The 11844-nt window shown below is 45.7% G+C and overlaps 1 protein-coding gene across 4 annotated transcripts in view; it reads right to left on the minus strand.

Moving 5' to 3' along the window:
• LOC147013045 (protein ELFN1-like) overlaps nucleotides 1-11008 on the minus strand; it is a 258139-nt gene extending 247131 nt beyond the window's left edge. For 2 of the 4 annotated variants that reach the window (XM_085854516.1, XM_085854510.1), the window contains exon 1: nucleotides 10590-11007. In XM_085854516.1, the coding sequence (XP_085710642.1) occupies nucleotides 10590-10650 (61 nt within the window). In that variant the 5' untranslated portion in view covers nucleotides 10651-11007. Of the gene's footprint in view, nucleotides 1-1101; nucleotides 1223-10589 lie in introns of those variants that run through there. The other 2 variants (XM_085854513.1, XM_085854512.1) reach the window with 2 other exon arrangements.
• Between the last annotated feature and the right edge of the window lie 836 nt (nucleotides 11009-11844).

Consider the following 11844-nt stretch of genomic DNA (forward strand, 5'->3'; position numbering starts at 1 on the left):
TGGCGGCTTGGGATCCTAACCTAGTCCTGAGTTCAAGCCCCGTTGGCCGCTGAATTAATATACACCAGGAGGTTGACTCAGCCTGTCATCCTTCCAAGGTCGGCAAAATGAGTACCAGTGTACTGGTAAGGGGAACACTGCACAAGCGGCATAGCCGCATCCCAACCAATGATGCAACCAACAGCCACAGGCTGCACTCGATAGAGAGAGTGAGTCGGGGTTTGAATATTTGCCAGGCTATTAGCTCTTATCATGGTTCCCATCCTGTGCTGCCTGTTTTTGGCTGCTGGTTGCATCATTGGTTAGGGGCACAGCTATGCCCCTGATGCAGTGCCCCTATTACCAATATACTGGTGCTCATTTCGCCGAACTCAGAAGGATGAGAGGCTGAGTCAACCCCCTGGTGTTAATTCAGTGGACAACGGGTCTCAAACTCAGGACCCCAGGATCCCAAGCCACCACCCTAACCGCTAAGCCAACACCAGGCTTATTATTTATATTATGGTGTTTTGCAGGCAGGGCAAAGCATCAATGTGAGTGCTGTCCATTGAATGGACGTTAAACTGGGTATATATATATTTTTTTATATACAATGTCAAGGCTCGTATTAGAGATATAACGCAGAACGTATAACAAGGGGAGCAGGAGATAAGAGGGGTGGGAGAGGAAATCACAAAACAGTGGCGAACAGAGACATTAGGAGATCTGTGGAAGGGAGAGGGATGGGGTGGGGAACATGGGGAATAGAAGATGGACATTACAGGGACTTTCAGGAAGGAAAGCAGGGAATTTGAAGGAGGTGGGCTTGGAGTGGATTAACAGGGGTAGAAAAGATCATGGTTTTGGATGGGGGAAGATATGACATGGTGGTGAACAGCCGTTTTAAAGACCCGGAGGGAACAGTGGGAATACAGAGAGTGTGAGAGTTTGTTCGAAAGGCTGGGAAAAAAAGAGGAATGAAAGAATAAAGGTGAGCAGTGATTTTGGTAGTTTTACCAGAACGGGGTTGCTGGCGGACCTTCAGCTCCCTGCGAAAATATGGGGGGGGGGGGGGAGTAAGACTGGAGAAGAGATGGTAGAAGACAGAAAAAAACCACTGACCTGCCAGTGGTGAGAGAGAGAGTGAGAGACCCAAGAACTCAGCCTCATTGCGGGAGATACCGATGATCCTAAATGCCTTGGTTTCCACAGCGTGAAACCGAGAAAGGGTTTCCCATCTGCCAGCAGTAGTTGGTGGATGTTAAAGATCCCACGGTGTCCTTCACAAAGAGTCGGTGAGTTATCACTGGCACCCTAAAAAAAATACTAATTCCATCTGTAACCTACAGGGGGCACTGCATCAACAGCACCACCATGCCCCCCCCCCCTCCCCAGCAAATTATGCCACCTGCAACTGCAACCATGTGCTGCAAAACGAGGAAGAAGAACCTGAATTTCAATCCAGTATGAATAGGTGAAACCAAAACCCAAGGATTCACACGATATATTGTGACCTGACAAATGCTCACAATCAGCTGTGCTATCAAAGGATATTTGGATGGATGACAGACGCTCGGTGTTTCTGCTTGTTGCATATTTGAGGCCAATGAGGTTTGTCAGGCCCAAGATAAAATCTGTTATGAATGGAAATCTGCAACCACAAAAGGTGAAGTTGCATTAGACAATGAGCTACGATGATAGGAAATGCAACATCACCTGCAGGTAACAACTACTTTAATTTGTAATAGAAAAACTCATTGATATCAGCTTCCTGGTTTATTGTCAGTGTTTATCCAAAAATGTCTGTGATGAAGTTCTATGCACGTACTTGAAGAAAAAAAGAAGCTTGCTGTCCCTATTCATGTTCATGGGCATTGTAATATGTAACATTGGGATATTCATTCTTCAAAAGCAGCGAGTTGTGGCTTCAGCACTATGATGCCACAAATCTGTGCAGAGTTTAACGTGAGGTTGTAGTTTGCAACCACCTTGGAAATAGGGAGGACAAAACAGAGCTGTGGTTCTGCCAATTGAAAAAGAAAGGATGACAAATGAATGGATGAGAGCAGACAGCTGGCAATTAGGAAGGCAGACAAGTGGCAGGTTTGCCCGAACACAAGCAACCCCATGGCACTGGGAAGAAGTCAAAAGTGAAAACAGCATGCGGTGAAAGACTTAAAAATACGAGCAGGCCTGCAGGAGAAGAGCTCTGGGCCTTATGACCTCACCTCCTAAAGAGATGCCACAGATGATTGAGGCTGTGGACATCCATAGGCACCAATTTTAAAAGCACAGAAAAAAGGCGAAAGATCTTGATTGACCCAAAACACCTCAAACACACGCGCGCGCGTGCGCGCGCGCACGCACGCACGCACGCACACCTCCTCCTCCTCCCTTTAGCCCATTTCAATCTACTGGAGGATGAAAACCTCTCTAAACTCATGGGGTGTTTGACATACCCAGAACACTTGCATCGTGCATTTTAGTACGAGTGCGCACCCCTGGTAATCAAAGCCACACAGAAAGTCAGTGCAGAAAGACTAATTTTTTTTCACGACGACAGCAAACAGCCAGATTTGACCATAAATAAACAATCACATTCCATAAACAATTATGTTGCATTTCTATATTATTACATTGCTTAATATACACTTGTACTCCCCCCCCCCCCACCCTTCCCACCTCCTCCATCCACCTCCCTACTTTTGCCCGATATCTTCCCCTTCCTACCACTAATTTGCAACCTCCTTCCCCTTTTCTTTCACTCTTCCCCCAACACCCTCCTCCTTTACTTCTATCTGTAATGTATGTATCTGAATCTTTTCTACCCCCCCCCCTCCACCCTACCAATCCAATCATCTTTTTAGGTCTGCAGTGATGTCGACAGCTCCATTAAATGTGTTTGGCTTATTGTAGGGTTTTGTGAAGGGGCTTATAACATTTTAAATACAGGAATCAAGGCTCATGGTAAGAGTATAAAAAATTATCATAAACAAGGCTTAGGTAAGATCAACATTCAGAAACAAACAAATGTATAAGCAGAGAGGACAAAATATTCAGAGCTGTTCAATAAGGTTTTTTGATAGCACCGATTCATGATAACATGATCAAAGAGACCAAAAGCAAGGGTGAAAGGATAATTATAAAAAGAAACCAGGATATGAAAGAAAAACAGAGCAGGAGATTATAATTCACAATTAGTGAGGACACTGGGGTGGCAGGATCACCTAGAGGTAGATACAGGGTGGCCTGAAAGTCACTTTACTCATCCAAAATTTCTCACACCTCCCTCCCTCCTTTCCTCTCCACCTGCCCCTGCTGTGGTATGCAGCAGCACTGAATCACTGACGCGGGAGTCAGTATGAAGTGAGACGGCATGGCGGACACAAGTCGTTGCAGTGTTGAAGAGCGGTTGGCTGCTTGTGTTTGGGTGCATGAAAGGGCAAATTGCAGGTCAAGCAATTGCTCAAGTGTGGACAGCTTTTGCGGAACGCTTTGGAAAACCTTCTCCACCAAAGCAGACGTTGGACAACCTTCTCCACCGAAGGACGATTGAAGAATTGCGTGCTGCAGTCGTGGCCTCATTCACACAGGTGACTCCACAAATGCTACACAAGATGTCTAAGGAGACTTTGCGATGAAGTTAGAAGTGCAAGGAGAATGATGGAGTCCATACAGATACATTGACTGATTAATTATTGTAAGTACTCCACGATAAAACCTGTATATTAAAAGTTTAAGAACAAATGCTTTACTGGGGAGGGGTAAGAAACTTTCAGGCCAGCCTGTGCACTCACCTCTGATCTGTCGATCCTGGGTTCAAATTTCAGGCTAGCTATAAACTGCCATCCTGGTATTTCACAGGCAGAACAAGACATCAACATCAACCTTTGATGGAGGTTAAACTGGGCATCCCATCTGCCGGCATTAGTTGGTGGACGTTGAAGATCTCACCGTGTCCTTCGTGAAGTGTATGCGAGCTATGGTCAGCATTCTGGCCAAGTTCCAAATTCCTGTTGTAACCTACCGGGGAGTGGGGGAATCAGCGGCACAGCTGTGCCCCCAGCAAATGATGCAACCAGCAGTTATAGGCTGTATACAAAATGAATAAATGAGTGAGAACACTGGACTGGCATCCCAAAACCTGGCTGGGTCATAAATTATTGAGAGAGAGGGGGGCGTCGAGGTGATCAGCTTGCACCACATGATCTGACTTTTATGTAATGCCAGCAGTCCACACATTGTGTTTGACTCTAAATACACACAGGACAACTCAGGATGGACTTTAAATGGTACCTATGAAAACAGTGCTACCAAAAATCCTAACTAGAAAAAAGAAAAGAGGAGATTAAAAAAATGGAATCCATAACAGCCACAAATAAAGTTTCAGTTTTGGGTTCTTTGAGGTTCCAGCACAGGTTGTTTCACAGCTAAACAAACAAAGTTTATTCTTCAGGCCTACATGCTGGATTAGAAAAAAAGTGGAACCATTTGAGGTGGAGAAAGAAAACTTGCAGTCCTGAATGGTCACAGTTCGCGACAAATATGACATAAAGCAAAATAATATTCCCAGAGAAAGTGGTTTCCTTAAGCAATCGAAGACACACACAGTAAATCACAGAAAACACAATGACGTCACAAAACACTGTGTGATAGACATGCTCTATCGAGGAACATGCATGTGCAAAATGTCATGCTTAACGGTGATACAATCTGTGTAACATTCTCACAATCTCCAATGTAATAAATTGGTAGATTATCCTTTTGTCAAGAAGCATTAGTACAGTTTTAAAATGCCACGTGTTATGGTTGCCTTTGGAGCTCAAGATGTCCGTTCACGTATGATATGTGACCCTCTGGGAGCGCAAATCCGTTTTTAATGTCGGAGCAGCTCCTGCACAGCAACAACCACAATCTGGGATAGTGATTAGTATAACCTGGTGTCAAGGAATACCTAAGGAATACCTAATACCACCTTACACAGGAATTTAGAATTTGTTCAGGGCACCGGGGATAACTCACCTACTTTTCGTCAAAACACACCGTCCACTAACCATTGCTAGCAGACGGGGTCTCCAGCTTAACGTCCATTTGAGGGATGGTGTGCTTCGCGATTTAACACCTTGCCTGCAAAGCACTAACGCATCAGTTTTTAATCGGGTCGGGAATGAAAATTGTAGTCAAGACAATTGATATTTGGAAAATAAACAAATGCTCATTTTTTGCAAAAATTATATTTGACTCATTTTAACATCCAAAAGTGTGCAGGACAATAAGGTTTAACAGTGCTGTAGTACAATTTCACAATATTGTAACCCTGTGTGCTAATAAAGGCAAAGGTGTGAATTGCGTGGTGGGTTTACTGTAGATCAGAGAACTGTGTTGCCTGCAGAAAAGATCCTCATCGAAAAGCCGAGAGAAGACATTTATAAATGCCCCGAGTTACAGGTGAGATATAAAACGTGATTAAAAAGAGATAATGATCGACAAACGTTTCAACATAGGTTCACCGGGAATATCACTGAAAATAGTGGTGTGGTTCACCCAGAGCTTTCGCTTTAATTCCCTTGAATTTTCTTTGCCTAATTTTCCCTGCCACTCCTGCAATGAGAAGGTTATAATTACTTTTTAGCAGACGTGATGTGTTGACATGCGGATGCGAAGTGGTGAAATCATATTCACAGCAACTGATTTATAGCTGCTGCTGCTGCTGCTGCTGCTGCTACTACTACTACCATCAAAATAATGCACTATGCCCTATGCCGAGCATTGGTACTGCCGAAGCAGATATCATGCGATATATCGTTTTTGGTCCAATATCTCAATGGTGAAGAATCACTTCGAAGATTCTAGTATCCAGATCCGGATCTTCACACCAATTCGTCCTCGTCACACACCCAACCTGTCCATCAACTTTCATCTGAATCCGTCAATAACTTTTTGAGATATCCTGCTCACAGTCAGTCAGACAGACAGACAGACAGACAGACAAACAGGGGTGAAAACATAACCTCTGTCCACCTTCGATGGCGGAGGCAATTAAAACAATGAGTGGTGATTCCAAGTTTTAAATTTTTTGAGAAAAACATGTGTAGACCACAAAGCATCCTGAGAAACCATGTGGCCGAATGGGGTGGGGGCAAGGGATGGGGAGAGCAGTTCGAGTTGGAGAAAACCTAAACAACATAATATATTGAATATAAAAAAAAACAGATACTGCAATTAAAATTAAGATTTATATCCAGAGATAAAGCATGCAAATGGAAACCGAAGTTTTAAAAGGACTGTTTTTACCATTGCACCTTGTACCTTTTTAACATGCAAAACCTCACTTTGCATTACAGTGGTTGTATTTGTAGGCTTCTCAGAATAAAAATTGTGAATCTGACAGTAGCAAGGCATTGGAAGCAATGTCACCTGCTGTCTGGGAATAACTTTTCACATTCCCATTGCAGGCGAGGGAATTCCAATTAATAGAGAAATCAAAAACAGAACAATAATTAATCAATCGAAATAAAAAGTTCGCTCCAATGCATGACGGCTGTATTATTAATCTGCTCCAGACTTTCGTTTTGTCATACATTTATCATCCTCTTATGTGACAAAATTAATGAAACAATAATAACCCATCCTCCGAAAACAAGAAACTTCGTTTATTGCTGCCCATTGAAATAAATTGTCATTTAAAAATAAGGCAAATTAAGCTCGAATTAACAAATGCCAAAACACTGTGTGTAAACCAACAGGTTCCTCCCATTAGAAATACAGTTATAAGAACTAGAAGAGCACATGGTAGAGCGCATACCTCCGCCAGGCTGAACAGTTTACGTTTTGTATCCACTGATAGCCCATATTTAAATCTGAACCTTAACCAAAATCGAATCGGCTCGTTCTTGTCACCTACCCAACTCATCCACCAAGTTTAGTAATAACTCGGCCATAACTTTTTTAAATATCGTGATCCTGTATATGTAGTTTTTGGCCCCATCCCTCAATGGTGAAGAATCACTTAAAAAAAAAAATTCTTGTATCAAAATCCGGATTCGGATCATCACCAAAATCGAAATGATTCGTCCTTGTCACACACCTTACATGTCTACCAAGTTTCGTCCGAATCCGTGCACAACTTTCTGAGATATCCTGCTCACAGATAGATAGACAGACAGACAGACAGACAGACAGTGGGTGAAAACATAACCTCCGTCCATCTTAGATAGCAGAGGTAATGTTTTATGGTATAACTCGTATAAAAACCCATCAAAAATGACAGGTTGGAATTATTTAATTTAAAATATTCAAAGAGACTGGAAGATATGATGTTTCGTAGCAAGAAGCGTTATTTTAAAGCACTACATGTACAAATGTGACCCTATTTTCATTATCTTCTGGGACGCTTCGTTTTGACAGTACAGCCTCGTGAGCATGCCAAAGTCTGAAGCCTTGGCCTAGCGTCAGGTGTGCTTGTATCTTCTATATTTATGAGACATCCTCAGGACGTAAATGAACACTCGTTTTACTCTGTGCATGCTGCGCGTCATGTGCAGTGAATTTAACCTCCCTGCACCTTGTATTTATTGTTATTTTTAAAAACCCTTCTGTACACCGCCCTTGAGGCAAAGATGCAAGTCACCTTCTACATTTCCAATAGAAGAGCCATAATTACTCTTTTATGAAAAAGTTTTTTGAGTTTTTTGTTAATCTTGGAAAATAGAGCGCAGTGAACACACAGTCGTGTTCAAAGATTGGCCTTTAAAAACCCTTCTTAAATCGTCCTTTTGAAGGGGAACAGACAAATACACAAACACAAATACACACTGTGTTTTATATAGATATATTCCGCGAGAAGGCAACGAGGAAGTTTATAATACCGATTCATGATGATCAGCAGTTGAGCAGCAGCAGAATGTAGTTGATTAAGGAGGGAAAAACGATTTCAAGCATTTGAAGTTTTAAAAGCTTGTCAACTGTAAATGATATGCAGTGAATTCATCTGAAAAAGTCAGGTTCGAGAGGGGGGTGGGTGAGTTCCCAACATTGTTCGAGTTCCCAACAATCTGCAAATACCCATCAACATTCAGGTTCCCATCAATGATCAAGTTCCCATTAATCTGCAAATTCCTATTAATGCTCGAGTTCCCATCAATGTTCGAGATCTCATCGGTGATACAGTTCCCATCAATATTCGAGTTCCAAATAATCTGCAAATTCCAATTAATGTTTTCGTTCCCATCATTGATAGAGTTCCCAGCAATGTTTGAGTGAGTTCCCAGCAATGTTTGAGTGAGTTCCCATCAATCTGCAAATTCCTATTAATGTTCAAGTCCCCATCAATGTTGGAGTTCCCATCAGTGATAGATTTCCCATCGATGTTCGAGTTCCCAATAATCTGCAAATTCCCATTTATGTTCGAGTTCCCATCGATCTTCCAGCCGAACGTGCACGACAATGCGAAACGAGACGATGCATTTTTTGGATTCCGATAAAATCCTCCAGCAACCAATTCTGGAATAATTAGCCAAACGAATGGCGAAATGATTGTTCCAAACAAAAGCTGTGAATGTATCATGGGGTGCTTCTTGCAGCGCGAGGACAAATGTTGCCAGCACGTCATCACTTTGCTTTGGCTGGTGTATCGATTCAGAATGACGTCAGCATCATCCTTCGCTGGACAATCACGATCATGCCAATCTTAATTATCCGATACAGTGTGTAAACTCCTATACATAGTAACTATTATCTCAACGTATTTATTTTCTCTTTCATCATCGTGATACTATCATAGCTGAATGCATATAATGCTCTGTTGGAGCTTTTGTGCCATAAATGCGATCACACACTCAGTGCATGAAGATATCACCAAAATCAGGGGGACAAGATACCATCCAAATCAGGGGGAGAAGATGCCACCCAAATCAGGGGGAAAAGAAATCACCCAAGTCAGGGGGAGAAGACATCACCCAAATCAGGGGGAGAAGAAATCACCCAAATCAAGGGGAGAAGATATCACCCAAATCAGGGGGAGAAGAAATCACCCAAATCAGGGGGAGAAGATATCACCCAAATCAGGGGGAGAAGATATCACCCAAATCAGGGGGAGAAGATATCACCCAAATCAGGGGGAGAAGAAATCACCCAAATCATGGGGAGAAGAAATCACCCAAATCAGGGGGAGAAGATATCACCCAAATCAGGGGGAAAAGAAATCACCCAAGTCAGGGGGAGAAGACATCACCCAAATCAGGGGGAGAAGATATCACCCAAATCAGGGGGAGAAGAAATCACCCAAATCAGGGGGAGAAGAAATCACCCAAATCAGGGGGAGAAGAAATCACCCAAATCAGGGGGAGAAGAAATCACCCAAATCAGGGGGAGAAGAAATCACCCAAATCAGGGGGAGAAGAAATCACCCAAATCATGGGGAGAAGAAATCATCCAAATCAAGGGGAGAAGATATCACCCAAATCAGGGGGACAAGATACCACCCAAATCAGGGGGAGAAGATATCACCCAAATCAGGGGGAGAAGATATCACGCAAATCAGGGGGAGAAGAAATCACCCAAATCAGGGGGAGAAGAAATCACCCAAATCAGGGGGAGAAGATATCACCCAAATCAGGGGGAGAAGATATCACCCAAATCAGGGGGACAAGATATCACCCAAATCAGGGGGAGAAGAAATCACCCAAATCAGGAGGAGAAGATATCACCCAAATCAGGGGGAGAAGATATCACCCAAATCAGGGGGAGAAGAAATCACCCAAATCAGGGGGAGAAGAAATCACCCAAATCAGGGGGAGAAGAAATCACCCAAATCAGGGGGAGAAGAAATCACCCAAATCAGGAGACACATCACCCTGTCGGTGGTGAAAGATCAGCGTGAACCGATAAAGACAATAAGAAAAGTAGCGAGTTGGTGACTACGTGCGAGATAGTACCCCGGGCTGTCGATCACCCACTTCGGACACGAGCGCGTCGAGCTCCGCAAGTCACGTGCTCACGCCGGACGGGCCGTCACGACGCGGACACGAGAAGACATCGTCGCCTCACCGAGCTGAACCTTCATGATACAGCGGGACGGCCTTATTAACCTTGCGTGCGCCGAGGACTCCACCGGTCGCCTCGAGACTCGCAGCCACGACGTGACCCAATCAAGGGGCAAACACCATTTTCTCCATCACTGTAATACATTGAGAGGAGTACGGGTGGTGTATCTGTAGACTGGACACACACGACGTACTGTGGCCAAGTGGGACCGCAACACGGAGGGTATCGACTTCTCCACCCCCCCCCCGTCCCGTGCTCGTCGAATCCGCGGATACATATCCGTGCCCGAGCCGGGCTCCAGCTGGGAACCCGCTGCGGGTCCCGCGATGCGCACTTTTTGTGCCGCGAACTGGATGGGTGCGGGATGCGGGATCACGGCGGGACGTTTGCGTCGTGAGGAGTCGAGGAACGTGTCCGCCGAGGCCGAAACTACGGGAGTTTGACGCCGCGAGCATTTCCCACCGCACGGACGATCAAAACTGCTTGGGATGGGGATACCGCGTCGCCGCACGGCGGGCGCGCGGCGGATTGGCGCGGGCTTTGTGTGAGGAGTGCGAGCTGCTTACCCGGTCGGCGGGGCGACGCTTCAGCTCGGCTTGGCGTCTCCGCTTCGATTACACGTCTCATTCGTCATTGAGCCGGCGGTGCCCGCTCCCCCGGCCCATCCCGCCGCCGCCGCAGCAGCAGCAGCAGCAGCAGCCGCGCCGTGCTTCTCCGGCCCGTGTGGTGCCCGCGCCCTCACAGGCTCCTTCGACTCCTCTCCTCTCCCCGCCCTCCCCAGTGCCAGATCCCAGATGCTCGAGACTCTTTATCGCACTTTCATCGGCCTCTCGACGAACGCCGCTCTTCGTTCAAGAGGCGTTTGTCACCCGTTCGAAACTCATCCCCTGCTTATTTGGTGGGTTTTTGGGGGGGGAGGAGGTGGGAAGAGAAGTGCGCACGATTGCGGACGCGCGAACCGGCTGGGATCGCGCGCTGAATGCCAAGCGGTGGTGCGAGCGTGGCCCGTGTCCTGCGGTGGGTTGGGGGGCAGGAAGGGAAGGGAAGGGGGGGCTTTGTGAGGAGGAGTCACGAGACCACCACCTGGCACGCGTGACCCCATCCCCAGACCCCGCTCCCCCCCCCACCCCCTCGAGTTTTGAATTTTCATTCCTACGACCGCAACATTCGGCACTTCTCCGATCTTCGCCGACGGGTGGACGTGAAGACCTCACGGGACTTTTGGCAACCAACGATGCATGGATAAATAAAGAGGAGGAAAGATAGCGATTCGTAACGAGAACCTGCTCATTCAATTGATTATGGCTCCGTTAAACGGGTCAACCTTTTGGGGGTGCTGATCCCTGCCGACGAGAAATCCCAACAGAAACACGCCCATCGAGACCACGTGATGCAGGTGTGAATGTTCAGACACGCATTGCCAGCATTGGTCGTTTATATCTCACAGTTCTGAAGGTTTCATTCACACGTGTCGGAAGATCTGCACTCGACAATTCCCTTTAATATCAAGCTGAGACCTTGACATACACTTATAATCACTCGTGTCGGAATCCAACCTGCAACACTTCTATTAGTAACAGCCAACAGAGCTGGGTTCGGTCTTGCGTAACCTCCAACTACATGCCACCACCACCAGTAGGTACATGTCCCACTCCCACAGCCCTCGCATATCTCCTCTCCTCTCAATCATCTTCCTCCTTTCCTTCACGTATACCTTTCTCCACGATAGACCATCCTGTGTCCACCCAAAACCCAACCTCCCACGCTGCACCGCTCCCACAGTAAACACCCCTCGATCTCATTCACCTCAACCATCGCTTT

Source organism: Eptatretus burgeri, chromosome 14 (assembly GCF_056783735.1).
Source record: "Eptatretus burgeri isolate ZD-2024b chromosome 14, Ebu_testis_v1, whole genome shotgun sequence".
NCBI classification, from domain to species: domain Eukaryota; kingdom Metazoa; phylum Chordata; class Myxini; order Myxiniformes; family Myxinidae; genus Eptatretus; species Eptatretus burgeri.